The sequence below is a fragment of the Somniosus microcephalus genome, chromosome 6 (genome assembly GCF_052327205.1).
Source record: "Somniosus microcephalus isolate GS21.2 chromosome 6, FLI_Smic_1.0, whole genome shotgun sequence".
Lineage (NCBI taxonomy): Eukaryota > Metazoa > Chordata > Chondrichthyes > Squaliformes > Somniosidae > Somniosus > Somniosus microcephalus.
The window spans coordinates 94,146,368-94,172,979 of record NC_140992.1 but is presented as its reverse complement, the minus strand read 5'-3'; the positions used below and the strand labels follow the sequence as shown (position 1 = coordinate 94,172,979).

At 46.3% G+C, this 26,612-nt stretch overlaps 1 protein-coding gene across 1 annotated transcript; it reads right to left on the bottom strand.

The window, feature by feature from the left end:
- Positions 1-9,593: 9,593 nt before the first annotated feature.
- On the bottom strand, positions 9,594-25,160 carry LOC147115900 (E3 ubiquitin-protein ligase DDB_G0292642-like). The gene is made up of 4 exons (XM_085990548.1): positions 24,970-25,160; positions 20,113-20,210; positions 18,168-18,341; positions 9,594-13,632 (listed from the first exon to the last, which is right to left on the bottom strand). Exons 1-4 carry the CDS (start codon positions 25,052-25,054, stop codon positions 13,177-13,179), a joined length of 813 nt encoding a protein of 270 aa, XP_085846674.1. The 5' UTR covers positions 25,055-25,160; the 3' UTR covers positions 9,594-13,176.
- Between the last annotated feature and the right edge of the window lie 1,452 nt (positions 25,161-26,612).

The following is a 26,612-nucleotide window of genomic DNA, read 5'->3' as shown; positions in this document are numbered from 1 at the left end:
GTTTCAATGATACTCCATTCTCCGCACACAACACAGTGTCTTCTTGTAATGACATTGTGCCCATTGCAGCGGGTAGGGCATGTATGTCATTGTCTGAAGACCAGTGCCTCAGTAGGTGATAGGATGTTTTCTTTCTGGAAAAACTACATGAGGATGAGTAAAGATATGGTGGGAGATCAGAATGAAAGGCTGACAACAAGTTGAGTAATGGTTTTTTAAATTCGGTTATGGGATGTGGGCGTCGCTGGCAAGGCCAACATTTATTGCCCAAACCTAATTGCTCTTGAGAAGGTGGTGGTGAGCCACCTTCTTGAACCGCTGCAGTCCGTGTGGTGAAGGTACTCCCACAGTGCTGTTAGGTAGGGAGCACCAAGATTTTGACCCAGCGACGATGAAGGATCGGCGATATACTTCTAAGTCAGGATGGTGTGTGACTTGGAGGGGAACTTGGAGGTGGTGGTGTTCCTATGTGCCTGCTACCCTTATCCTTCAGGTAGAAGAAGTCGTGGGTTTGGGAGGTGCCGCCAAAGAAGGCTTGGCGAGATACTGCAGTGCATCTTGTAGATGGTACACACTGCAGCCACAGTAAGCCGATGGTAGAGGGAGTGAATGTTTAAGGTGGTGGCTGGGGTGCCAATCAAGCGGGCTGCTTTGTCCTGGATGGTGTCGAGTTTCTTGAGTGTTGCTGGAGCTGCGCTCATCCAGGCAAGTGGAGAGTATTCCATCACACTCCTTACTTGAAGTTGGTGAAGCTTTATGGTATCTAGAATGTGAAGATTGGGAGCCTGAAATTCACTATCTGATAAAGTAGTTTGACTGTATCATAAGATAGTAATGTCTTTTGTGAATGCCATCATGTATTGATGGTATAGTGCGCATTGCCAAAATCATGGCTCAAATAATTCATCTCTGAAAGACTAATGATCAGAGGTTCTCTGCCCATCGCCAGCCTCCAGGCACTGCTTTCAAAGGGTATGATCAAGCTGGTGTACAAACAGCGAGCACAGGTTAACTACACGTGAAACACCAATGGAGGAGATGCATCTGCAGCTGGAGATGATGCATAAACAGCTTCTGGGATGGACTCCTAGTGAAGATATTTAAAACAACTGTAAAAAAAACTTCAGTGGCCTACAGTGTAACCATTCATATTCTACTGATTGAAAAAAGTTGATGACCACTTCAGCTCTTTTTCAATCATTAAAAGCTTCACTGATGGGAGACCTGTGAACAGAGCCCTGTACCTGCATTGAATACATGTGTAAAGCTCTTCCTCCTGCAGTTTCACAATGATGTGAGCAGGCAGTGAAAACATTGGTTCTCACACTCTTTTATTTCTCTTTTCTTCTCTTTTATTTTTTAATTTTTATTTCATTTCTGTTTATTTTTTCAGCTGTTCTGTTTTCTTCTTTTTTCCCGTTCTCTTTTCTCTCGTTAGACCTTCCTGGCTGTAGGATTGCAAACCACTGCTTTGTCCTTGTAAAGTGGAGTGAAATACCTTGATGCTGCCCATTGCTGGTAAAAATAATGGCCCCGATATTAATCTGAAGACAGCTTCCGAGCGGGAAGTGGCAGGGTGGGGGTGGAGTAGGTGGAATTGCGTGGTGGAAACCCGGAAGCCAACTCAGCAAGTTGGAATCTGCAATCTCAACTCAATTGTACCAATTAATTTCGACTTCTGGGTTTCGTGTCTCCAAGCTGTGCAGCGGGCGTGATGCGTACCCGCATGACGTGATCTCAACTATATTTAAGTGCACAAATAGAAATTGGAGACATTCAGGATGGATGTTGGACACTGAGCAAGGGCAGCACCCAGATTCACTGACACATCGCTGGAATTAGTACTGGGCACAGTCAGGAGCAGGAGGGACATACTTTTCCCCAGCAATAGGAGGAAGAAACCTGCGGTTCTCATGAAGCAGGCGTGGTTGGAGGCAGCTGAGCAGCAGGAGCGTTGTGCCCAGGTCATGGATGCAATGCAGGAAGCGGTTTAATGACCTAACCAGGTCAGGAAAAATGAGTACCTTTGCTGATTCAGCTACATCCTGTACTTTAAGCAGCTCTCCTTCACTCTGTCTTGCTCAGCGTTCCCCATCACATCACTCCTCACACCCACTCACCATTCAGCAGCACCCAGCCTTCACTGTCTAGGCACTGCATCATCTTCCCATTTATCCATCCACTGTTGAGGCTCACCTCAATCCTTATGCAATGTGATGCATTTGTCTCATAGTCACCCTCACCGAATGCATTTCATCCATCGGGTGAATATCTGACTTCACTCACTCACAGGTCTGTTTATTCACCTCTTGTAGGAGAAGAGAGTGCAAAATGCAAGGGAGAGGGACAGGACTGGAGGTGGTCCGCCACAAAGAGTCCAGCCAACTGATGCAGAGGAGGACGCCCTCGAGATAAGTGGCATATCTGCATCCCTCTCAATCGGAGATGGAGAGACAGGGGACCCACAGATAGCTGGTGACAGAATTACAAATATCTCTGACACATATTCTGACATAATTTCATCAATGACTGAACTATGAGAAGACTGAGTATGGTGATTGTCAAGATTGTGACTTTACCATGACTAAATCATATCCCTTTCTTTTGTCTTCCAGGCCCTTCACGCATACAGCAAGTGTCGCAGGACATCCATGAAGACGATTCCTCAGAGAAACTCATTCCTTCTGAGGGTGCACCATCACAGGATCTACAGCCATGCACCAGCACAGATACTCGCACTTCAGTGGGTCCAGTTAGAGTGTTGGGTTTTCCCCTGGTGATTCACAACTCACCAGTGAGCACGAGCAGACACTGATGGCAGGGACAGCTGTGGAAGTCTGCATCGGGGGGAGCAATCCTCTCCAAGCTCTGCTCAGCTGGACACAGATGCTGAACCCCAGGGGATATCATTGAGAAAGAGAATGCTAGAAGTGCATCAGCAACTTAGCGAAGTATTGACACACGTGCCACGCACACTCTCCACAACAGCGGAGAGTATGGAGGAGCTCAACTCGATCACTAGTGAATTGGTGGTGCAGGATATTGTGGGTATGTCTGCCATGGAGAGAATTGCAACCTCCATGGAGCTTCAAGCAAGGCTCTCAAATGAGGCCATGACCTCGACCGTTCAGAATTTGGGTGCCAACTTGTCTGCCACCTTAAACAGGGTAACATATACCTTATCTGTGGCCTTGCAATGCGTCACTGATCTCCACCAAACTGGTCTGCAGCAGAGTGGTCAGAGTGATGTGGCACTGGCCCAGGAGAGGGATGATAGTGAAAGGGGACATGGAAGTGAGAACTCCACTCAAAGTGCTCCCACTTCTAACCCATTGCCAATACCCGACATGGCCGAGTCTTTCCCTGCACAGGTGCAGGTGGAGCAGTCTTTGGCAGGGCCCTCAGGGGCTCCAAATTCCAGAGATCGTATGACAAAAGCATCTCAGCAGTCAGGGCAGGGATCTGAGCAGCCTGGCTCTACCGCTGCTGAAGCCACACAGGATACACCATGTAGAAGCAGCCGGAAGCGTAATTTGAAGAAATTGTAATTTATGTTGTTAAGTTTCCTTTTTATTAAATGCCACATAAAATTTATTGATTTGCACTACTTCCACATCATGCTCATTATTGTGTCGCGAGTGCCTATTCACCCTTTCACTTGTTTCCTGATGAATGCCAATACATGACGGGACCCATTAGGTGGATGTGCAATGGGTGGATGAGTGGCTGAAGGACTATTTAGTGCAAAGGGAAGGGGTGGGGTGGTCCTGGTGGTGGGAGCAGACTGCAGGATTTCATTTGTCATGTTCCACACCAATGTTCCCTGTAAGCTGTGTGGCCACGCGACCCCGCGGTGCTCTGTAGCTCCCATGCAGCCAGCTCATAAATAGAAAAACCGCAAATGCACAGAATTTTGAATGGGCCCCAAAAAAATTAAAGGGAACATTGTTCCACACTAGGTGGACCTTTGTGATATTAGGGCATCCCTGGCAGCAATGTAACTGGCTGGTCTGACGATGGGTGCCCCACCTTCGTCCTCCTCCTCCTCCTGCTCCTCCTCTATGTTCTCTTCATCCTCAACCCCGTCATCCTCCTCCACCTGCAAACCTCTCTCCTGAGTAGGTCCCACCACAGCACATCGTCGCTGCTGTGGATGGTGATGGTCTTCCTCTTCTGATGTGCTGTCAAACTCATTCAACACACCTCCCATCCCGATCCTGTCAATTTGAAATCCTCAAAGGTTGAGAAAAGCTGTATCCACACAAACACTCTCTGCCAGAAATTTGCCAGAGAGAACTGAGACAGCAGCTGCAATAAGTGAGCTTTTATTCAGGTGGGACAATGACAAGTTCCAATACCCACCTAAACTGTTGCTTAAACTAACATCCGTTTCCCTGGTCAGTTTACCGAGCCCTGGGAAACCTCTGCTGCTCAAGTAAAATTTGGAACCAAGTTGAAAACAATTTAAAAATATGTCATTAATGTCTCCTAAGGATATTAATTGTGGCAATAAGTACCCGCCCGCATCCAATAAGGAAAACCCGACTTCACCGAGTAGATTTCTCGCCGGCATCCAAATGCGCTTCTGTTAAACTCGGAAGTGGTCACATTGGAGCCGGGTTGCGCTTCCCCAACGAAAAATCAAAAGTTGTTACCACCACCCACCCCCAGCCTACCCATTCTTGGGAGTTAAAATTTTCCCCAATGTGTCAAGGAGAGAAGAAGGAAATTGAGTTTTTTTATAATTAAAAATAAATCAAAAAATACCACACCTGATGGTTTACTGACTTTCATTCAGTGGTTATCTCCCTGCTGTGACCACCTGACCCCAGCACACAATACCAGGAAAAGCTGAGGCTACTCTACTGGTTTTATAGCCTAAAGATATCCAATATTTTTGTGCTCTGGGAGATGGAGCTTTCTAAATCTGTTTTCTGTTCTATTTGGTTATGATACACTTTTATATGTAGACATGTGAATAATTATCTGTTGGTGTGGAATTCCTCATTCTTTGATTGTAGCTCAACTTGTAATCAGCCCTCAACTCTCTCCCTGACCTAGAAAAACTGGAGCATTTTCTTGAATAATATTTTATTTACTTTCCTACATTACAGCAGTGACTACACTACAAAAAATGTACTTAGTTGCCTGTGAAGTGCTTTGGGAAGTCCTGATATATTGAGCTGGATTCAGAACTGGCTGGCAGGACGTAGGCAAAAAGTGGTTATAGATAGATTTGGATCTGTTTGGAGAGCAGTCACCAGTGGTGTCCCGCAGAGATCAGTGTTGGGACCGTTGCTCTTTACTTTTTTTATTAATGATCTGTTAGGTGTTGGGGGTACAATTTGCAAATTTGCAGATGATACCAAGATCTGTGCGAGTGTTAGGATTGTAGATGATGTTCGTCTGCTTCAGGCAGATCTTAATGTGTTGGGAGATTGGGCTCAAGACTGGAAAATGATGTATAACTTAGATAAGTGCAGTGTTTTGCATGTGGGCAGGGCAAATGCTCAACATTCATAAACCCTTCAGGGAAAGGCATTAAAGATGGTGGAGACAGAAAGAGATTTGGGCATTCTTGATGTGCCATTCATAACTCAAAGACAAGGAGTTTAAAGGATTCAACTAAAGGCTTTTAATCACTAAGAACATTGCAGGTCTTTACACATCGGGTTCGTCTGATAGAATGACTCATACAGCTCTTGAGACCTTTATATGACAAAGGACAGGGGCATAGCCAATACACACAATAGGAAAAAGGGGGCGGTACACACAATACAAAGCAGGTAAAACACAAGGGCTGATGAAGGCATATATTTCATCACATTCACCCCTTCTACAGATTTAGTCTGTCCGGGGGTGTGATAGTCCTTCCTGAACGTCGCAACAGTACCTTGGGTTCCGACCGGGAGTCCGTGGTGCCCTCCTGGGCATACCCATGTGTTGGGGGTGTTGCGGGTACTTCTGGGAGTGGTGAGCCTGGGGATGGTGGAGGTTCTTCTGGGGGTGGTGGTGATGGGTCGTCGTCGCTTCCTGCCAAGGCGAGGTCCTTTATGGATACGGTGTCCTCACGCCCGTCGGCGTGCTTGACGTACGCGTACTGTGGGTTTGCGTGGAGTAGGTGTACTGCCTCCACGAGTGGATCCGTTTTGTGGCCGCTCACATGCTTTCGTAATAGGACTGCCCCTGGGGTGGAGAGCCACGAGGGTAGGGACACTCCTGAGGTTGATTTGCGGGGAAAAACAAACATCTTCTCGTGAGGAGTGGCGTTAGTAGCAGTACACAGTAGCGACCTTATCGAGTGGAGTACGTCTGGGAGGACCTCTTGCCAGCGGGAGGTAGGGAGGCCTTTAGACCTTAGTGCTAAGGTGACCGCCTTCCACACTGTCGCGTTCTCCCTCTCCACTTGCCCATTAGCCCAGGGGTTATAACTAGTGGTCCGACTCGTGGCTATCCCCTTCGACAGCAGGTATTGGCGCAGTTCGTCGCTCATGAACGACGCCCCCCTGTCAGTGTGGATGTAGTTAGGCATGCCGAACGTGCAAAACAGGTTGCCGAGGCACTTGATGACCGTGGCACTGGTCATGTCTGGGCAGGGGTAGGTGAATGGGAAGCGGGAGTACTCGTCCACAATGTTGAGAAAGTACACATTGTGGTCGGTGGAGGGGAGTGGTCCCTTGAAATCTAAGCTCAGGCGCTCGAATGGCCATGTAGCTTTGATCAGGTGGGCTCGGTCGGGCCTGAAAAAACGGGGCTTGCATTCCGCACAGGTGCGGCAGTCCCTGATCATAGACCGGACCTCCTCGATGGAATAGGGCAGGTTACGGGATTTTATAAAGTGGAATAGCCGGGTGACCCCCGGGTGGCAGAGGCCATTGTGGAGGCCCTGTAGCCTGTCCCCCTGGATGGTGGCACACATCCCTCGTGATAGGGCGTCGGGGGATTCGTTGAGGGCCCCCGGCCTATATATTATGTCGTACTCAAACGTGGAGAGTTCGATCCGCCACCTGAGAATTTTGTCGTTCTTGATCTTCCCCCTCTGTTTGTTGTTAAACATGAAGGCTACCGACTGCTGATCGGTAAGCAGGGTGAAGCGTTTGCCGGCTAGGTAGTGCCTCCAGTGCCGCACTGCCTCCACTATGGCCTGGGCCTCCTTCTCTACCGAGGAGTGCCTGATCTCGGGCCCTTGGAGGGTTCTTGAGAAAAAGGCTACGGGCCGCCCATCCTGGTTGAGGGTGGCTGCTAAAGCGAAGTCGGACGCATCGCTTTCGACCTGGAAAGGGATGTTTTCGTCCACTGCCCGCAGCGCGGCCTTCTCAATGTCGTGTTTAATGCTGTTGAAGGCGGCGTGGGCCTCGGCCGTGAGCGGGAAGGACGTTGATTTCAGGAGGGGACAGGCCTTGTCGGAATAATTGGGGACCCATTGGGCGTAATAGGAGAAGAACCCCAGGCGCCTTTTCAGGGCCTTGGGAGTGTTTGGTAGGGGTAGCTCCCGTAGGGGGCGCAATCGGTCGGGGTCCGGACCGATTTCCCCGTTTTCCACCACGCAGCCCAGGATACAGAGGCGCGTGGTGCTAAAGACACACTTATCCTCGTTGTAGGTGAGATTGAGTCTGAGGGCGGTTTTCAGAAATCTCGCGAGGTTCGAGTCGTGGTCTTGCTGGTCGTGGCCGCAGATGGTGACGTTGTCTAGGTATGGGTAGGTGGCTGTTAACTGGTTCTCATCGACCATGCGGTCCATCTCCCGCTGGAAGACCGAGACCCCGTTCGTTACCCCAAAGGGGACTCTGAGGAAGTGGTAGAGGCGTCCGTTCGCCTCAAAGGCGGTGTATGGACGGTCCTCCGGCCTAATGGGGAGCTGGTGGTGTGCTGATTTTAGGTCGATGGTGGAAAACACCCGGTATTGCGCGATTTGGTTAACCATATCCGCTATGCGGGGCAGAGGGTAGGCGTCTAGCTGGGTGTATAGATTAACCGTCTGGCTATAATCTATCACCATCCGCTTCTTTTCGCTACCCTTAACTACTACTACCTGGGCGCGCCACGGGCTGGTACTGCATTCGATGATACCCTTCCGCTTGAGTCTTTCTACTTCCGACGCAATGAACCGTCTATCCTCCCAGCTGTACCGCCTACTCTTGGTCGCTATGGGTCGACAGTTGGGTGCGAGGTTGGCGAACAGAGAGGGCGGCTTGACCTTCAGGGTAGCCAGACCGCACACTGGGAGGGGCGGCTGGGACCCACCGTAGGTAAGCGTGATACTTTGGTGGTGGCACTGGAAGTCCAGACCCAAGATCACGCTCACACAGAGATCTGGCATTATCAATAGTTTAAAATCTCTGTAATCAGTGCCTTTTACCGACAACATAACCGCGCAGAAACCTGTAATTTTTGAGGTATGAGTCTTATCAGCCATGGCGACTTTGCCCTGTGTGGGGACTATCGTTAGTGAAAGTCGTTTTACCAGGCTAGGATGAATAAAGCTTTCGGTGCTCCCGCAGTCAATCAAGCATTTAACCTTGTTCCCGTTTACCTCTATGTCCATCATCGATTTAGACAACGGATGCGGCCTGGATTGATCCACTGTGATCGAGGCCACCAGTGGGTCCTGGAGGTCCGTGTAGTCGGGGCAAGATGGTGGATTCCATGAGGGTGGACAAGATGGCGTCCAAGATGGCCGCTCCCACGGCGCGCACGCGGCGGTGGTGGAGTTGGAGGCGGGGTTCCCTCTGCAGACTTTGCTGAAATGTCCTTTCTTCCCGCATTTAAAACAGGTGGTGCCCTTCGCTGGGCACAGATGCCTGGAGTGTTTGTCCTGGCCGCAGAAGTAGCATTTCGGGCCCCGATGCATCGCGGCAGTAGTGGGGCTCCTGGGTGGGGGCTGGGGCTCCGATGGTGCTGGGCTGGCCTGAGACCTGGGAGGTGAAGATGACTTCCAAGATGGCGGCCCCCACGGCGCGCACGAGGTGGAGTGGGCCGCGTGGCCTGAGGAACAGGATTCAGAGTTCCTCTGGGCCATATCCAGCGATCGCGCTATACCCATAGCCTGTTTTAAGTCCAGTCCCTCCTTTTCAAACAGTTTCTGCCGAATGTAATTTGAACTGAGGCCCGCAATAAAGGAGTCTCGGATCAGCTCCTCCGTGTACACGATGGCAGACACGGCCTTACAGTTACAGTCTCTGCCCAGTACTTTTAGGCTTAGCATAAAGTCCTCTAGTGACTCACCATGCCGCTGCGTGCGAGTAGTCAGAAGATGCCTGGCGTACACCTCGTTTATTGGCCGCACGTAGTGGGCCTTCAGAATGGTGCAGGCATCCCCGTAGCTGGTGGCATCTTGGATGAGAGGGGAGACCCGATGGCTCACCCAGTTTCGCAGGATTCCCAGTTTCACGTCTCCGGTGGCGGTTGCGGCTGCTATGGCGGTGGATGAGTTTGCAATGAAAAATTCGAAGCATTGGAACCAGTGTCCGAACTGTGTGGCTGCGTCTGAGGCATGGGGGTCCAGATCCAAGCGCTCTGGTTTCAGGAGTCGATCCATCTTGGTGTTTTAGTGATTAAAATTGATGTGCCATCGATAACTCAAAGACAAGGAGTTTAAAGGATTCAACTAAAGGCTTTTAATCACTAAGAACATTGCAGGTCTTTACACATCGGGTTCGTCTGATAGAATGACTCATACAGCTCTTGAGACCTTTATATGACAAAAGACAGGGGCGTAGCCAATACACACAATAGGAAAAAGGGGGTGGTACACACAATACAAAGCAGGTAAAACACAAGGGCTGATGAAGGCATATATTTCATCACAATTCTAGTGCATACATCCTTAAAGGTGCATGAACAATGACAGGCAGCAATAGCTAGACAAAATAAGGTGTTGGGGTGTATCCATAGAACAATTGAATATAAGACGAGGCATACTGTTTTGTCTTGTACAAGACCTTAGTCAGGCTGCACTTGGAATACTGTGTCCAATTTTGGTCTCCTCACATGGTGGGTGATATTGAGTCTTTGGAAAGGATGCAAAGGAGGGCCACTAGACTAATTCCCAGTCGAAAGCATCTTAGTTATCAAGATAGGCTGAAAGAGTTGGCACTCTATACCTTAGAGTAGCATAGACTTAGGTGGGATCTGATTGAGGTTTATAAGATGATGAAGGGAATTGACTGTGTTCCAGCTGACAGGTTATTGCAATTAAATAGGTTAGGGAGGACCAGGGATCACAAATTTAAGTTGTATAAGGCTAGAGCTAGGTTAGATGTCAGGAGGTGGTTCTTTTCCCAATAGTGGACCTCTGGAATAGGCTGCCGTCTTGGCGGTGGATGCTGATTTGCTGAATTACTTCAAGCGAGAGCTGGACCTGTTTCTGGCTGGGGTGGAGATCATCTCTTACAAAAGGTAGGTGCTGCAGGGAAATCAGGGCCAGAGTGACCTCCTGGACTAGTTTTGATCACCTAGATGGGTCGGAGAGGAATTTCCCAGATTTTTTTTCCCAATTTGGCCTGGGTTTTTTATCTGTTGTTTGACTCTCCCAGATCACATGGTTTCAGGTGGGGGGTGGGGGTGGAGAGTATCTGTTGTGATACACAAGGTATTGCAATTGTGTGGGACAGGCTTGATGGATCAGATGGTCTTTACCTGTCAGTCATTGTTCGTATTCATATTATGAGGGGCCTAGATAGAGTGGATAGGGAAATAGGTCCTTCCTTAGCAGAGAGACCAATAACCAGGGGGCACAGATTTAAAGTAATTGGTAGAAGGATTAGAGGGGAGTTGAGGAGAACTTTTTTCACCCAGAGGGTGGTGGGGGTCTGGAACTCACTGCCGGAAAGGGTGGTAGAAGCAGAAATCCTCATTGTATATAAAAAGTACTTGGATATGCACTTGAAGTGCTGTAACCTGCAAAGCTATGGACTAAGAGCCTGATAGCACTTTCTTTCTTTCCCTCTTTGTTGAAAGAAATATTCCAGAATATGGGGTTTGGTAAGGATTATATGAATAATATCTTGCCAAATCACCCAAGAGGAAGTCAGACCGTGAAGTCATCAACTAACATTTCTTTAATAACGCATTTATAACACAATTAGCAGTGTTACAGAATAAAGTATGGAAACTATTAGGTGTACATTGTTAACTGATAATTAATAATTTAGGTTACAAAGACAGTTCCAATATGTCACAGTAATTCAGCATCAGCTAGCATCACTTATTATAATTTGATATTTAGCTCAATCTCTGAGATGATATGATGGCCCTGAATTTGCGGTCGGAGGCTACCCGCGGGGAAATGCCTCCGATCCGCAAATAAAATGCCCGCGTACCTGGTGGTCCAGGAGGTTACGGAGACTCGCGCTCCTGGGCCTCTCCGGGTCCATGCGGGAAGAGGCCCACGCATCTCAGGGGCGCAGGCGGTTCGCAAGCGCCCCTGGGATCACGTGGGCCAGCCCAACGAATGAAAGAAGGGAATCCCCATTCATGCTTCTGGGGATTCCATATGTGAGAGGTGACAACACTTCAAATAATTATTTTTTTAAATCACACATTTAAAATTAATTAAAATAGCATTTTATTAAATATTTAAAACAAAAAGTTAATGTTTTAAAGGGGATAAAAATAAACTTACTTTACTGCACAGATTTTTTTATGTATAAATTATTGATAACATTTTATTTTTCTGTTTTCTAAAATTCTTACGCTGGTAAAGAATTTCATGGGCATTCGCTGGGCAGAAGTTGGGCAAATAGCGGAGGCCCTTTTCCCGGGGATTCGTGCGATCTGTCTTGGCAGATCGCAAGTTCCGGGTTTTAGCACATGCGCAACACATGCCTAAACCTGGAACGTGCACGGTCCCTACGAGCGCGTGCGCACCTTGTGTGCATCCGTAGGGGCTGCAAATTACGGCCCAATATGTTGATGTGGTATCCATTTCCTCTTGTGTTGTCTGTTTCCTGGGAAAATCTACCTTACATGTTGGTAGCTATTGGGCTAGAGCTGGTTCAATGTCGCTTCCCTTATTCTCGAGGATATTTCTTGTGCAGCCAAGTGATAAACTTAGACATCTGCCTGTATCTGGCTTGTAGAATCCTTAAATCCCTAAATTTCTCCAAATTCTCTCTCAGAACCTCATATCTGTCTTTCCTCTGGTTTCCCAATCTGACTTTTCTGTGTGTGTTTTGCTTTGCCCATTCTTTCCCAATGGCTTCTGTCCAAACCCCTTTTGTGTCACAAATGTCATCTTTTATACCTTTGACTCTCGAATAAACCTCTTTGATTTAATTTTTAACCAATCTGAGTGACACATCCTGCAAGAGTTCACCATTTAACCACTTTAAATAGACATGTCAAGGAATTGTGAGGACGCGATGTTATCCATGAAGCTAAAGGCCCAGACGTGTCATGTGACATGCTATACCCATAACTGCTCAGCCTTCAATAACAAAGGAACTGAACAACTCCAGGTAAAAGTGGCACTTTGTTTCATAGAAACATAGAAGATAGGAGCAGGAGTAGGCCATTCGGCCCCTCGAGCCTGCTCCACCATTCAATGCGATCATGGCTGATCATCCAAATTCAGTACCCGGTCCCTGCTTTCTCCCCATACCCCTTGATCCCTTTAGCCTTGAGAAATATATCAGTCTCCCAGCTTGCAAACATCACAAAGTCAACTTATTAAACTTTAAAGTTTTAAAGTTTGAAAGTACCCAGACTGTCCACAAGATTACCTTTAAATTATTAATCTTAGAAAATAACAAACTAACCAGTGTCTTTTAAAATAAAAGAGATGCCACCAGAGATGCATTTGTAGTATACGTGCTCGTAAATTAATTTTTAAATTATGAAATCATAATTAACTGAAATTCAAACTTTTGCTCAGTTTAACAGTTTGGGTGAAGTTTTGCAGCTGTGGCAGTGACAATGCCCTACAAAGTGTCTTAAAGGCCTCTTCTAAATCAATTCAGCTAAGTGAAATCAGCTTACGCTGAGTTATTGTGACATATTCAAACTGCCTTTTTAACCTCAACTTGTACTGGCTGAACTCTAGAAAACAGAAGAGTTAATGCTGTAGATGCTTTTATGGAACAAAACATTTTTCACAAAACTGGTAGGCCTAAATTGTTACGGTCACTGTTTGAGTGATGCTGCTGTGAGGGTTTAGCTAAAGTGAGATAAACGACCTTATAAAGTTTTGCGATTCCACACAGGAATACTTGTTTGCTTTGGGGCCACGGGTTTAGCACAAGCAGCAGAGTAGTTTGATGATTTGCTGCAAATTGTTTTAGTTTGAAGGCAAACAAAGCAAAATTCCACGTGACATCTGATGCACATGACATATTTGCACCTATCTTTATGCTCTATGAGCACCCCACATGTAGGACAAGCGCGGATTTTAGGACAGTTCGGAGTGTTGCTGTAGGATATAACTTTTGTGCCACAGTTTTTCAGGGTTTCCAGCTGAAGGTTGGTGCAACCTTCATTGTCACATCGATCAGAGCGTGGTGCTCGGCCCTTCCACTCCTTCAGACATTGCCAGCAGAAGTTATAACACTTTCCTTTCTCGGCCGTACAGATTAAACATCTCACCGACAGGTCTGTCAGATTTTTTCTCTCTACACAACTTTTACATCCAGGGCACTTTTAAAAAAAGCACAAAAAATTCTTAAATAAATATTGAGACAGAAAGGGTATTGAAAACATTTCAACATTTGCAGTACCTACTCCATATCTTTCACAGAGTGTACATTAAATATATTTCCAGAAATGTATTAATAAAACTCTGGCTATGCATTGCTTTCCAGCTGCAGCTCATATACAGCTCTGCATAGCTTCCTGGGCAGTATATGCCACAGTCCTGATGCAATTGGCTTACTATTATATCTATCACACGCTACCTTAACCAGAGACAATATGAAGGGATGTAGAACCAACTGAAGAAGGGAATTGGCTCTGTACTGCTAGAAAAAAAAGCATTTTGTTTAAAAAAAAGCAGGGTATATGCTATGGTGAGGATACATTAAAATAATGGGTAATATGTCTGGTTAAAATCTAATATGTTATGATGTTGGCGTTCAAAGCAACTTTCAAAAATGGTATTTAAAGGGATCCTCACCTCCAGTTAAGGTCAGTCTCTGGTTAGTTGTTTTAGACCTCTAGGGTGCATTTGGACCAAGTTTTTGGCTGTTTTGGCAAGGGTTTGTTGCATAATTTTGCAAAGTGAGTTTGTGGAGGGCAAAAACTGTTTCACAGGATTTGCTTGTTCTTAATTGCTGAACATAGGCATGCTGCTTACCATGGAGGCCCCCAAATCAGGAGCAGGAGCATCAGCAAGGGAGGCAGCAAAGACCTGCACAGGCTGCAAGAAGAGGGTGTAGGAGACATTACAGCATGTGGGTATTCAGGAACATCACATCATGCCTGGATCTCACAGAAGAGCAATGTGTAAGGTGGATGAAGAAGGAGACGAGGGAGACAGTAACTTACCTGTACTTACCTGTTGGAGCAAGAATTGTCACCCAACCCCAGGGCATGCACTGCACTGCCTGTGGCAGTGAAAGTCACCAGATTCTAAACCTTTATGCTTCTGGTTCCTTCCAAACTGCTTCTGGTGACATCAGCAACAGCAGTCAGTTTGCTCTGCGCACAGCGATCTGGCAGGTCATTGAACTGTGTTTGCGAGATGACACCAGTTCATTAGCTTCCGCATGGAAGCTAACAAGCAGGAAGAAAGAGCACTGGGATTTGCCCGTATTGCTAGATTCCTGCAGGGGCAGGGCATCATAGACTGCACACACATAGCCCTGTGTGATCCCCATCACCAACCAGCACTGTTTCTCAAAAGGAAGGACTTCCATTTGCTCAAAGTTCAGCTGTTTGTGACCACAGGCAGCAACTCATACAGGTCTATGCCAGGTTTCTAGGCAGTAGTCATGATGCTTTCATACTGTACCAGTCCTCAATACCCCATCTGTTCCACCCAGATCGTCTGGCAGGCTGGCTGCTGGGGGACAAGGCTGTCCGCTCACCAGCAGGCTCAAGACTCCTGTCAGGAACACAAGCACAGATGTGGAGCAATGATATAATGAGAATCATGCAGCAACAAGGGTTCTGATTGAGCAAACCATTTCCCTGTAAAAAATGGTCCTGCTGTCTGGGTAGCTCGGGAGAGGTCCTTCAGTACAGCCCAGAAAGAGTTTCAAGATTCATAATTGTTTGCTGCTCAATCTTGCTATACAAAGGGGAGTTGCCTTGGAGCTGTCTGCGGGGGAAGATGTGGAGCAGGAAGATGAAGAAGGGGATGAGGAACCAGAGAAAGGAATGGCCCAGCAGTACACCAAGCTGCCAGAACTATAAGGCATCAAATAATTGAGGATTCTCTTGAACAATCCCTGCCCTGCCCAGAGCACTAACACTCTCTCCTTCCATTGACCCAGCCCTGTTACCCACCATCACAATGCCAGTACAACTTATGTGTTCCTGTTACATGACTAAGATTATGAAGGCCAACAACTACACCAGAACAAAACATTTTACTTCACTCCTCCAACAGACTCCATTCTTGATTTGACAAATAATTACATAACTGATGCCTATTTACAAATCACCCTTGTGCAAACCCTAGTGCCTGTCTTGTGTGCTTGTGCTATTCTAGTGCTCTACAAGGTGGTGCACCAGTGACTACAGTTTGGGAGGTGGAAGGCTGCTGAACTTCCACTGAAGGCACTTCAGATGGCCGTGGTGGGAAACCTTGAGGATCTCTGGCCGTTGAGGATCCGGCTGCAGACTGCTGGAACTTGGCTTTCACCGGGGCAGTCTGACCCAGCTAGCTGTCTGACACCAACAGGAGCACTGGTTGAGAGGTTGGTAGGACAGCAGGTGTGCTGACATCCTGAGAGAGGACAGCAGATGCATCTCCCACGCAGACAATGCCATTCTAAGAGGTCTGAGCCTCAAGCACTCCCACTGCTCTGCACAAGAACAGATTGCAGCTTTCTTCATCTGTACCTTATGGAACAGGGCTAGGATGCAAGGTCTCCCTCCACAAAGCTGCATCCTAGGCCATCCTATTCCCCCTGCCCTTGTAGCTGCACACTTGTGATGGGTGCATCTCCACATGCAGACCCCTCTAGCCCACCCTTTGAACTACATGTAGAGCAAGTCTCTGAGCTGGTGTCTGCAAGTGTAAGGTTGAGTGATGCTTCCTGTTCTGCAGTGTTGCCCTCTTCTTCTTCTGCTCCCTGAAGTTTGTATGGAGCTTCTGCACCTGAAATAAAAGAATGGGACAAGGGTTAGCATTTAATGGGATGGGTAAACAGAAACAGATGAGTGGCTTCTGAAAGCAGCAGCACTTTGTCATGCACCATGTGTAAAGACAAGATTTAATTCAGAAGGGAAGGAGGGAAGATGGTGTAAAACCCCGCAGATCTTGCCCTCTAGCCTCACCAGACACCATGTACCTGGCAATGACCCCTGCCATGATGTCCATCACCTGCTCTTTAAATGGGGGCAGCAGATGGATGAAGTGTGGCCCTCCTCCTGTAACTGCCTGTTCTCTGGTATTGTGTCTGAGCTTGCCCTGCAAGAAAGAAGGAGATGTGTCATTGTAGAATATTTTTGCTGGTCTGAGAAAGATGGCAGAGATATGAGGAGGTGAATGAAGTAATTGTGAGGAGAGTAGCAGGTCAGAGTGATGTGTTAGACATCCTGGCGAGATGTATGTTGGACATCTTGGGGAGTTAAATGTTTTCCTGGCAGTGTCATAAAAGGAATGCATTGTCAGGCTTTCCGATATAAACAGGATGACTTTGAAATGTCGTGAGGAGAAGGCATTGCTTGTTTTGTGTAAGGGAATGAGTGTTAGTAATGACATCACCCATGAATGGTTTAGTTTTAGCATAATAAAACAGGGGTAGCGAGTCCTTTTGCTAAAGATAACATTAGGTAAAGGAAGTCTCATGTAGGGAAAATGGTTCTTAGGTAAACAATTGCAAATTGTTTTCATAGTCTGTTTTCAGAAGATTTGCGAAATAAATACGTCAATATGACATTTTCCTTTGATGTAGTCAAAATATATGGTGTATAAAGGATCATGGTTTTCAACAGTTTTTCAGAGTGGGCTTGAAAGATACAGAAACCGATTATCCACTCACCGTATACAATTAAAGGCTGATCACCTTTACTGTGTATCAATAAAGTCTGTTCCGTATACACCACTATGAAGTCTCATGCTTACTCGAAACGTGTTGTTGTGAACCAGAGGAGAAAAGGGGTTGATTAATATGATGCAGTAGGAGCAGAAGGAGGTGGAGTGAAATGTGCAGCAATGATTGGAGAAGAGTGCTGGTAATCAGGGAGGGAAGGGTTGTGAAAGCTGGGGCAACAGATAGTGCAAGGCTAGTAGAGAGTAATGAGATATGAGTTAGGAGGCTTACTTAACCTATCCTTGTGAGGTCATTGAACTTTTTCCTCCATTGCAGCCATGTCCTGGGTCGATACTTCTGGCATTTACGCGTTCTAGCACCACTGCCCATTCGTGCCGAGCAGCTTGCCTGTATATCTTCCTGCCACCTGGTGGGCAGAAGATGTCCCTCCTCATGCCAACCTCCTCCACCAATACCTCCAGCACAGTGTCAGAAAACCCTTGCAGCTTCTCCTGTCCCTGTCATTGTCCACAATCTTCACTTATTGTTGCCTGCAGTCAAAGTGCAACTCCTCTTTAAGAGGTGCAGGCTGCCTATAAATCACATCAGCAACGCGCGATACTGACATCCCTATTAGGCGAGCTGCCAATGAACAGCACCAGTAGTGCTGGTAGCCTGTCTATTTTATTTAATTAATATGGGGGAATGAATTTGGGGCCTTATTTGCATCCACGTGATCAGAACGCTCTGAGCACGGTGCCTATTCTGCACATGCAAATACACTAAACCCAATTTCTGCCCCCAAAAGTTTTTTACTGACACTTCTTTGCCACTCATCTTTATTATTAAGCTGTAATAGAAGCTTTCCATTAGATCGGATCCATTTTATAGCACACTTTAACTAGCACGATATTTCTTGATATCAACCTATTAACCTATTCTTAGTATTTCAGTGGAAGTAATGGATTGCCTGTAAAACTAATCTGACATTTATTCCTAGCCTTAAATACAAAATACAAGGGATTTGTTTACCCATTTGTATTCACAGTACTTTGCAGCAGCGAGTGTGGCAACCTTCTCTTCAAAATACTGCTGCTCCTCATCAGTCAGTAGCGCATGTCTGCGAACCTCCACGTAGGACCATTGCTTGTTACACTTCTGCACGGTGCCTTCCTTTACAGCAGGGCAGTGGAATGTGAAATGACCCTAGAATAGGAATTGAAATTGTGCCATAAAGTATTATTTTAAATAAAATTTACGCTAAATGGAAAGGGGAACGGGAGTGGTGGGGAGGGTGGTGGGGATGAATGATAATATTATTGGAGATCAATACGAAGAACCACTCACCTTGGAACGATTCGTATATGGCTGGGGAATAGGATTCTATTTGAGATACACATACCCTCGGTGTTCTAGAGTGCAATTGTGATTGCTATCCACAAGAATCGGGATTTTACTGACACTGAAAGCCACACTGAAGTAAGATGTCCATCATGAAGTTGTTGGGGAAACTCTGAAGCTTGGGACAATACCTACTGGAAGGTATTGTCTGAAGCATGAGTATATGAACATCAGTTCATATATTTAGGGTTGGTGCCTACCTTGAATGTTTACAGAGAGGCAGGCAGCTGCTTCACACCTCCACCATTCAATGTAATATAGTGTATGTCCAAATTGTGGTCAGGATGATGATGGTAATCCACTCACACATTTTATGGTCAATTGTGCTGCTCACCAGCCACTTGGGAGGAATTCCTAACACTATGGTCCACCTAGCGATCACTCAAACCTATGCTTGTCTAATAAACAGCTGGGCCCTGAAAATCTGTGGCCCTTCTGGGGGAAACTCCTGCTGCAACTGGCTGGAGTTCAGTGAAAGGCCCGAGAAATAGGTTGAGACCCAGATATGCTGGGTCCCAGACTTCGTTAGGAGTTTTTGTAGGTCCATCCACCCCAAACGTGGACCCCCCACAAGAGGAGGTGAGGCTGAGGACCCAGACTCATTACACTGTGAGTTCTTGATTCCCTGGCCTCAGTGGGAGCAGCATCTAAAGCCTGATACACCCATTGAGGTGAGGTGTACTGGCCTCCTGAAGTGTACAGATGGACCCTTCTGGGAATTTAGGGCTGGGAAGTGGCCTGCTTGCTGAAGATAAGTTCATTTTTTTTTCAAAATTATTATTGGCGGGTGCCGAAGGAGCAGAAAAATATTTTTGCCGTGCACCTATTCCACGGACAGCAGCAGATTGTCGGAATTTGCAGCCTGTGTAGGTGCCCGAGATGCATCCCTAGCATCACAGATACCTGCTGGCCTCATGCTAATTAGATGCCTTCCCACAGATCCTGCATGATCTGATGGGGTCGTCACTGGAGGGCAATTCCTGCTTAACTGCTGGAATCGTGGGCTGTGAAAATTCAGGCCTCTTCCTTGGGGGAAAATGATGCATGTTGTGATGGAAGATTAGAACAAGTTGCCTGTTGTCAGATTTGGTAACCAGGTACTTGAGCTAGACAGGCCCAGGAGTACTATTTATGACTGACCAACTGAACTGGTTCATTGATGGGATCCAGCAGTGTGGGCAGGAATTTGTCACTTGGATCCACATAATTCTCCAAGGCAATGCACTGGTGAGCAGGGTGATCTGGGCTCGACAAGTGATGGGAAGCTCTGTACTAGTAAGCTGTGTGATTTTAGCTTGTTAAATTCTAGCAGTATCCCAGTGCACACTTTGGGGTCTTGCCAACCATTGCCTAAGTTCTCTGGGTTTAGATAAGTTGTGAGTGTTCCTATGGGATGTGTGTACACTCCATATTGGACTCTGCTTACTACACAGTAGCTTGGCTTGGGGACTTTTAAACATGATGATGGGTTTCTCCACTGGAATACAATGAAACTATGCCATAAACCATCACATGTAACAGTAGAACAAGCAAATATTAAAAATTAGGAAAATATGGGCAACACCGTCACACTGACCTGATCCATCAGGCTCCGACACCAGGCAGTGAGTGATTTGGGGTCAACAGCATGTCGACAGGACATTTCCACTCTCAGAACAGTTGGATCATCATCTCCTGAAATGGACACCTTTCATTTACAAGTGACTTTTAACAAGTTTACCCTCTAAATGTACAAAAGCACACACAACTGTATTTTTACAGCAAAAATATATATGACTATATTAATGTTTTCATTCTATGAGACTCGAACCTAAATCCAGCATTTGAAAACATTTGTGAATATGTATGACACAAAATGTTGTCTGGTACCTGATAAAGCATTCCATATTTACTACTAGCTCATTGCAAGTCTGCATACAGTAGCACACGTTCAAGCTGCAACTTACAACTGCCGCCCTTGGGGCACATGCATCTTCACATCTAAAATCATTGTAATACAACCTATTCACTTAATACATAGTCACTTATTGCCACACAGGGTGGGTGCAAATGGCCAAATGACTGCAGCCAGCTCATATCATAGGGACAGCATTGCTAGTGGGAGTCAAGGCCACCTCCTCCTTCAACTTTTTTGCCTCCCCTTCCTTTTGTCTCATCAGTAATATTGGCCAATGTGCTACCCAAATGTGCATCAGACATGCGACTGATGCATAGGTTAGCAGGGGCCAGCTCTTTCACCTTCTTTCTCACTGAATAGTAACATGACATGCTGTCCAATGTCACTGCACCACTATATTTCCCAAAGTATATCATTGGCTGTAAAGCGCTTTGGAACGGCCTGAGGTCATGAAAGGTGCTATATGAAGGCAAGTACTTTCTTAACTATCACTGTGTGTTCCTCCCCCTTTCCTTTATGTAGTGGCTTACATAGAAACATAGAAAAATAGGAGCAGGAGTAGGCCATTTGGCCCTTCGAGCCTGCTCCGCCATTCAATATGATCATGGCTGATCCTCTATCTCAATATCATATTCCCGCTCTTTCCCCATACCCCTTGATGCCTTTTGTGTCTAGAAATCTATCTATTTCCTTCTTAAATATATTCAGTGACTTGGCCTCCACAGCCTTCTGTGGTAGGGAATTCCCTATGTTCACCACCCTCTGAGTGAAGAAATTTCTCCTCATCTCAGTCCTAAATGTCCTATCCCGTATCCTGAGACTGTGACCCCTCATTCTAGACCCCCCAGCCAGGGGAAACATCTTCCCTGCATCCAGTCTGTCTAGCCCTGTCAGAATTTTATATGTTTCAATGAGATCTCCTCTCATTCTTCTAAACTCTAGTGAATACAGGCCTAGTCGACCCAATCTCTCTTCATACGACAGTCCTGCCATCCCAGGAATCAGTCTAGTGAGCCTTCGCTGCACTCCCTCTAAGGCAAGTATATCCTTTCTTAGGTAAGGAGGCCAAAACTGCACACAGTACTCCAGGTCTCACCAAGGCCCTGTATAACTGTAGTAAGACTTCCTTGCTCCTGTACTCAAATCCTCTTGCAATGAAGGCCAACATACCATTTGCCTTCCTAACTGCTTGCTGCACCTGCATGTTTGCTTTCAGTGACTGGTGTACAAGGATACCCAGGTCCCTTTGTACATCAACATTTCTCAATCTATCACCATTTAAATAATACTCTGCCTTTCTGTTTTTCTTACCGAAGTGGATAACTTCACATTTATCCACGTTATATTGCACCTGCCATGTATTTGCCCACTCACTCAACTTGTCTAAATCGCCTTGAAGCCTCTTTGCATCCTCCTCACAACTCACAATCCCACCTAGTTTTGTGTCATCAGCAAACATGGAAATATTACATTTGGCTCCCTCATCCAAATCATTGTTATATATTGTGACTAGCTGGGGCCCAAGCATTGATCCCTGCAGTACCCCACTAGTCACCGCCTGCCACCCCAAAAAAGACCCATTTATTCCTACTCTCTGTTTCCTGTCTGTTAACCAATTTTCAATCCATGCCAGTATGTTACCCCCAATTCCATGTCCTTTAATTTTGCATACTAACCTCTTATGTGGGACTTTATCAAAGGCCTTCTGAAAATCCAAATACACCACATCCACTGGATCTCCCGTATCTATTCTACCAGTTACATCCTCAAAACGCTCCAGTAGTTTTGTCAAACACGATTTCCCTTTCATAAATCCATGTTGACTTTGTCTAATCCCATTGATATTTTCTAAGTGTCCTGTTATCACATCCTTTATAATAGACTCTAGCATTTTCCCTACTACTGATGTTAGGCTAACCTGTCTGTAGTTCCCCATTTTCTCTCTCCCTCCTTTTTTAAATAGTGGGGTTACATTTGCCACCCTCCAATCTGCAGGAACTGTTCCATATTCTATAGAATTTTGGAAGATGACAACCAATGCATCCACTATTTCCATGGCTACCTCTTTTAGTACTCTGGAATGCAGATTATCAGGCTCTGGGGATTTATCGGCTTTCAGTCCCATTAATTTCTCCAGCACTATTTTTTTACTAATACTAATTTCCTTTAATTCTTCCTTCTCACTAGACCCTTGGTTCCCCAGCATTTCTGGGAAGTTATTTGTGTCCTCTTCCATGAAGACAGAACCAAAGTATTTGTTTAATTGCTCAGCCATTTCCTTGTTCCCCATTATAAATTCTCCCGTTTCTGACTGTAAGGTACCTACATTTGCCATACACAGAATTCCAATAAATTACAACATGAATACAGGTCATTTGGCCAAACCAGTCCATGTCGGTGTTTTTCCTCCACATGAGCAGTAGTCCTAATCTCATGTGCCCACTCGGTTCCCATATCCTTTTATTCTCTTTAGCTTCAACCACCTATCTAACCTATTCTTAAATGTTGACGTGGTTTCTGCTTCAATCAATAATTCTGGTAATACATTCCACAGTCTCACAACCCTCTCTGTGTAAAAAATAGGTTTCTCCTGCTTTCTGATCTGCCTTTTAAAATTCTGAACACCTCTAACAAATCACCTCTTAATTTCTTCTGTTCTTATGAAAACAGCTGCAATTTTAAAAGTATTTCTTTGTATTTGTATTTCATCGTTCAGGCAGTATCCTGGTGAACCTGCATTGTAAACTGTGGAGCCCAAAACTGCACACAGCACTCCAACTCTTACTAAGATATGATATAAATCCACCATTACATCTCGGCTGTTATATTCTATACCTCATGCCATAAAACCCCACATTCTATTAGCTTTTTTATGCCTTATCTACTCAAGGTGCTCTTTTAACATCTTGTGAACCTCAAAATTGCACTGCTCTTCCACATCGCCCATTTTCCTAATTAATAGTATAATTATTACTTTTACTTTTTGGAGCCACAATGCACCACCTCACACTTACTGACATTGAGTTCCATCTTCCACTTATCTATTCCACAGTATCCCCTTGCAGCTTCCTTGGGTCCTCAGAACTATTTACCATGCCTCCTATTTTAGTATTGTCTGCAAATTTGGACACTGCTCCCTCTAGCCCTATATGTAAATCATTGTTATACAAATCTTGTTGGCAATAATTACTGGAAAGCATTCATTCTCATAGTGTGTTAATATACTCAATGATTCAAATATTGATCCTCACACTGGAAATGCAAATGCACTGTATTCTTCAAAAGGAAAAAAGAAAGACTTGCATTTATAGAGCGCCTTTCATGACCACTAGACGTCACAAATTGCTTTACAGTCAATGAAGTACTTTTGAAGTGGAGTCACTGTTGTAATGTGGGAAACGCAGCAGCCAATTTGCACACAGCAAGCTCCCACAAACAGCAATGTGATAATGACCAGATAATCTGTTTTTGTTATGTTGGTTGAGGGATAAATATTGGCCAGGACACTGGGGATAACTCTTCTTCGAAATAGTGTCATGGGATCTTTTACGTCCACCTGAGAGAGCAGACGGGGCCTTGGTTTAACCTCTCATCCGAAAGACAGCACCTCCGATAGTGCAGCACTGCACTGGAGTGTCAGCCTAGCTTTATGTGCTCAAGTCCCTGGAGTGGGACTTGAACCCACAACCTTCTGACTCACAGAACTGTTTATGGGAGGGTAAGGCTGTTGAACTTACTTCTTCACAATTACTCAAAATAATGAAAACATATAGGGTCACCAACCATCCAGGACTGGCCTGGAGTCTCCAGGAATTAAAATGTCTCCTGAACACTGCCAAATCATTGGGGCGGGGTGGAGTGGGGGGGAGTGCATTAAAAAAATTGAGTGTCTTTTCTTAGTTATAAAAATATACTGGAAATGCCAAAAAGCATATTTGACTGGACGAGGCGGTTGGAAGCAGGAGGTCATGCAATGAAACCCCCAGGAATACATCCAACCAGAGTTAGCAACCCTAAAAACATGGCATGCGGTAAAGACCCCGATTCCAACCACCCCACCACTCACAGCCCCCCCCCCACCCCCACCACCACAGGTCTCCCACCAGTTCTTTACTTCTGTTACTTGTTGTCACTCTTGACCCAGTTGGCAGTTTTCTTACTCCATCATTTATTAACCATTCCCCTATCTCCCAAATGTTGCCCCACTTTCTGGCTCCCTCTAACCGCCCCTCACCCATCCCCATTAAGGCATTTACCAGCTCTTCAAACCACATTCCTGTTCAGGTGCCTTCAATTCCTCCCCCCCCCCTGCAGCACTTCTCGGCCAATCACTCTTTGGAGCACATATCACCTCCAACAACCACCCCAACCCCCCACTGAGGGACTTGTCAGCCTTACAAACCCCTCTCATGCTGAAATGCCTTTAATTCCTATCCATCCCCACAGAGAGCAACTTTGGCCCTGGATCACCCCAGCCCCCTTTCCCGCAGCTAGTCTTCCACCCCCCCGAGACAGTTTGCCACTCGATTCGCTTACCTGTGATCTCGTCCTTTCTATTAACAAACGTCAAAGAACTGTCTTTGGGATTATAGCCGCTGCTTCCCTGCTCAGGATCAGTCATACTGTCCTAGTGTCACAGTACTAGCACACGAATCCAAAGTTTAGTCAGAGGGGCACTCCAAGGAGCACTGGAACGCAAGCGACACGGGTAAATAAACCTGTCGAGTTAAAGCCCAGCCCAACAATGAATTACGTGATAAAAGAGAAGGCGGGTGTTCGGTAAGTTGTTAGTTTCATTTTCATCCCAATGGTTATTTACGTGAATCACTACAGAAGGAATTTCTCGACAGAACCCGATAGCGCTTTATACGTTGGAAACCGACTTTGCAGATTGGTGTCGAACTTGGTATTTCGGTGGTGAAAGCAAAGATTTAAAGCGCAGTATTTGGAAATCGCAGTCTGCCATATATTAGCTGATTTAATATGACATTCTTGTTCTGTCTATCATCTATCTATCTATTCTTCTGACCCCATATCCTCTCGATCAGAAAGACTGCCCACTATCACCTCGGTAACTTTGCCCATCTCCGACCCTGCCTCAGCCCACCTGCCTGTAACCCACATCCATGCTTTTGTTACCTACAGATGCGACTATTCTAATGTTGTGCTGGATGGGCTCCCAGCTTCCGTCCTCCATAAACTTGAGATCACCCAAAACTAAAACTCTGCTACTTGTAGTCTAACTTGTACTTAGTCCCGCTCACTCATCACCCGTATGCTCGTGAACCTACATTAGCTTAGGGTGACCATATTTTCTAAACCGAATCCGGGGACACACAGGATGGGAGCACAGCAAAGTAGCCAAAATGTAGGTTGTGAGGTGTAGTGAGGCAATTTTTTTTAGCAGCACATATACACTACAAATGCAAAACAATTGTGCATATAATTACCGTGGATGTGACATCACACTATTGAAGCGCATTCAGACACCGTTTATAAATAACTAGCTGGGGGTGCCCGGCGTTGCCAGGGCAATTTTGGGGCGCACGGTCTCCCTGCCCCTGTCTGTCCCCTCTGTCTCTCCCTCCCTCCCATCCGTCCCCCTCTCTCTGTCCCTCCCTCCCCTCTCGCTGCGTAGCGGCTCAGGGCCGGTGCGGTTGTGATACCGGCCGTGCGGGGCCTAGAGCTTGAGGCCCGGCCGGGCTCTGGGGCCGAGACGGACCCCAGCTGAGCTCCCCGCAGGTGGCGCGGTTGACGGCCGGCTGCTGCCGATGACCCGCCCGCTGCGTGTAAACTCACCTGCTGCTCCCGGAGTCGCAATGTGGGGGTTTGTTTGGCTGGTGCTGTCCCTGTGGGGATGAAAAAAATGGCGGCAAAGTTTAGGGAGACTGGAGGATTAGGTCCCGCCCGTGACGCACCGATTGGTCAACCATCAGGTCACTGAACTGTAGGGGCATAGATAGGATGGATGCTGAGGAGCTTTTTCCCTTAGTAGAAGGGTCAATAACTAGGGGGCATAGATTCAAGGTGAAGGGCGGGAGGTTTAGAGGGGATTTGAGAAAGAACTTTTTCACCCAGAGGGTGGTTGGAGTCTGGAACTCACTGCACTGCCTGAAAGGGTTGTGGAGGCAGGAACCCTCACAACATTTAAGAAGCATTTGGATGAGCACTTGAAATGC

Excerpts from the sequence above, each read along its gene's own strand:
- LOC147115900 (XM_085990548.1), bottom strand. The coding sequence starts at position 25,054 with ATGACTGATCCTGAGCAGGGAAGCAGCGGCTATAATCCCAAAGACAGT. Across the intron at positions 18,342-20,112 it reads GTCGGAGCCTGATGGATCAG|GGTCATTTCACATTCCACTG; the intron begins GTCAGTGTGACG and ends TTCCTATTCTAG. Across the intron at positions 13,633-18,167 it reads AGTACTGTGAATACAAATGG|TGCCCTGGATGTAAAAGTTG; the intron begins GTAAACAAATCC and ends TTTTTTTAAAAG.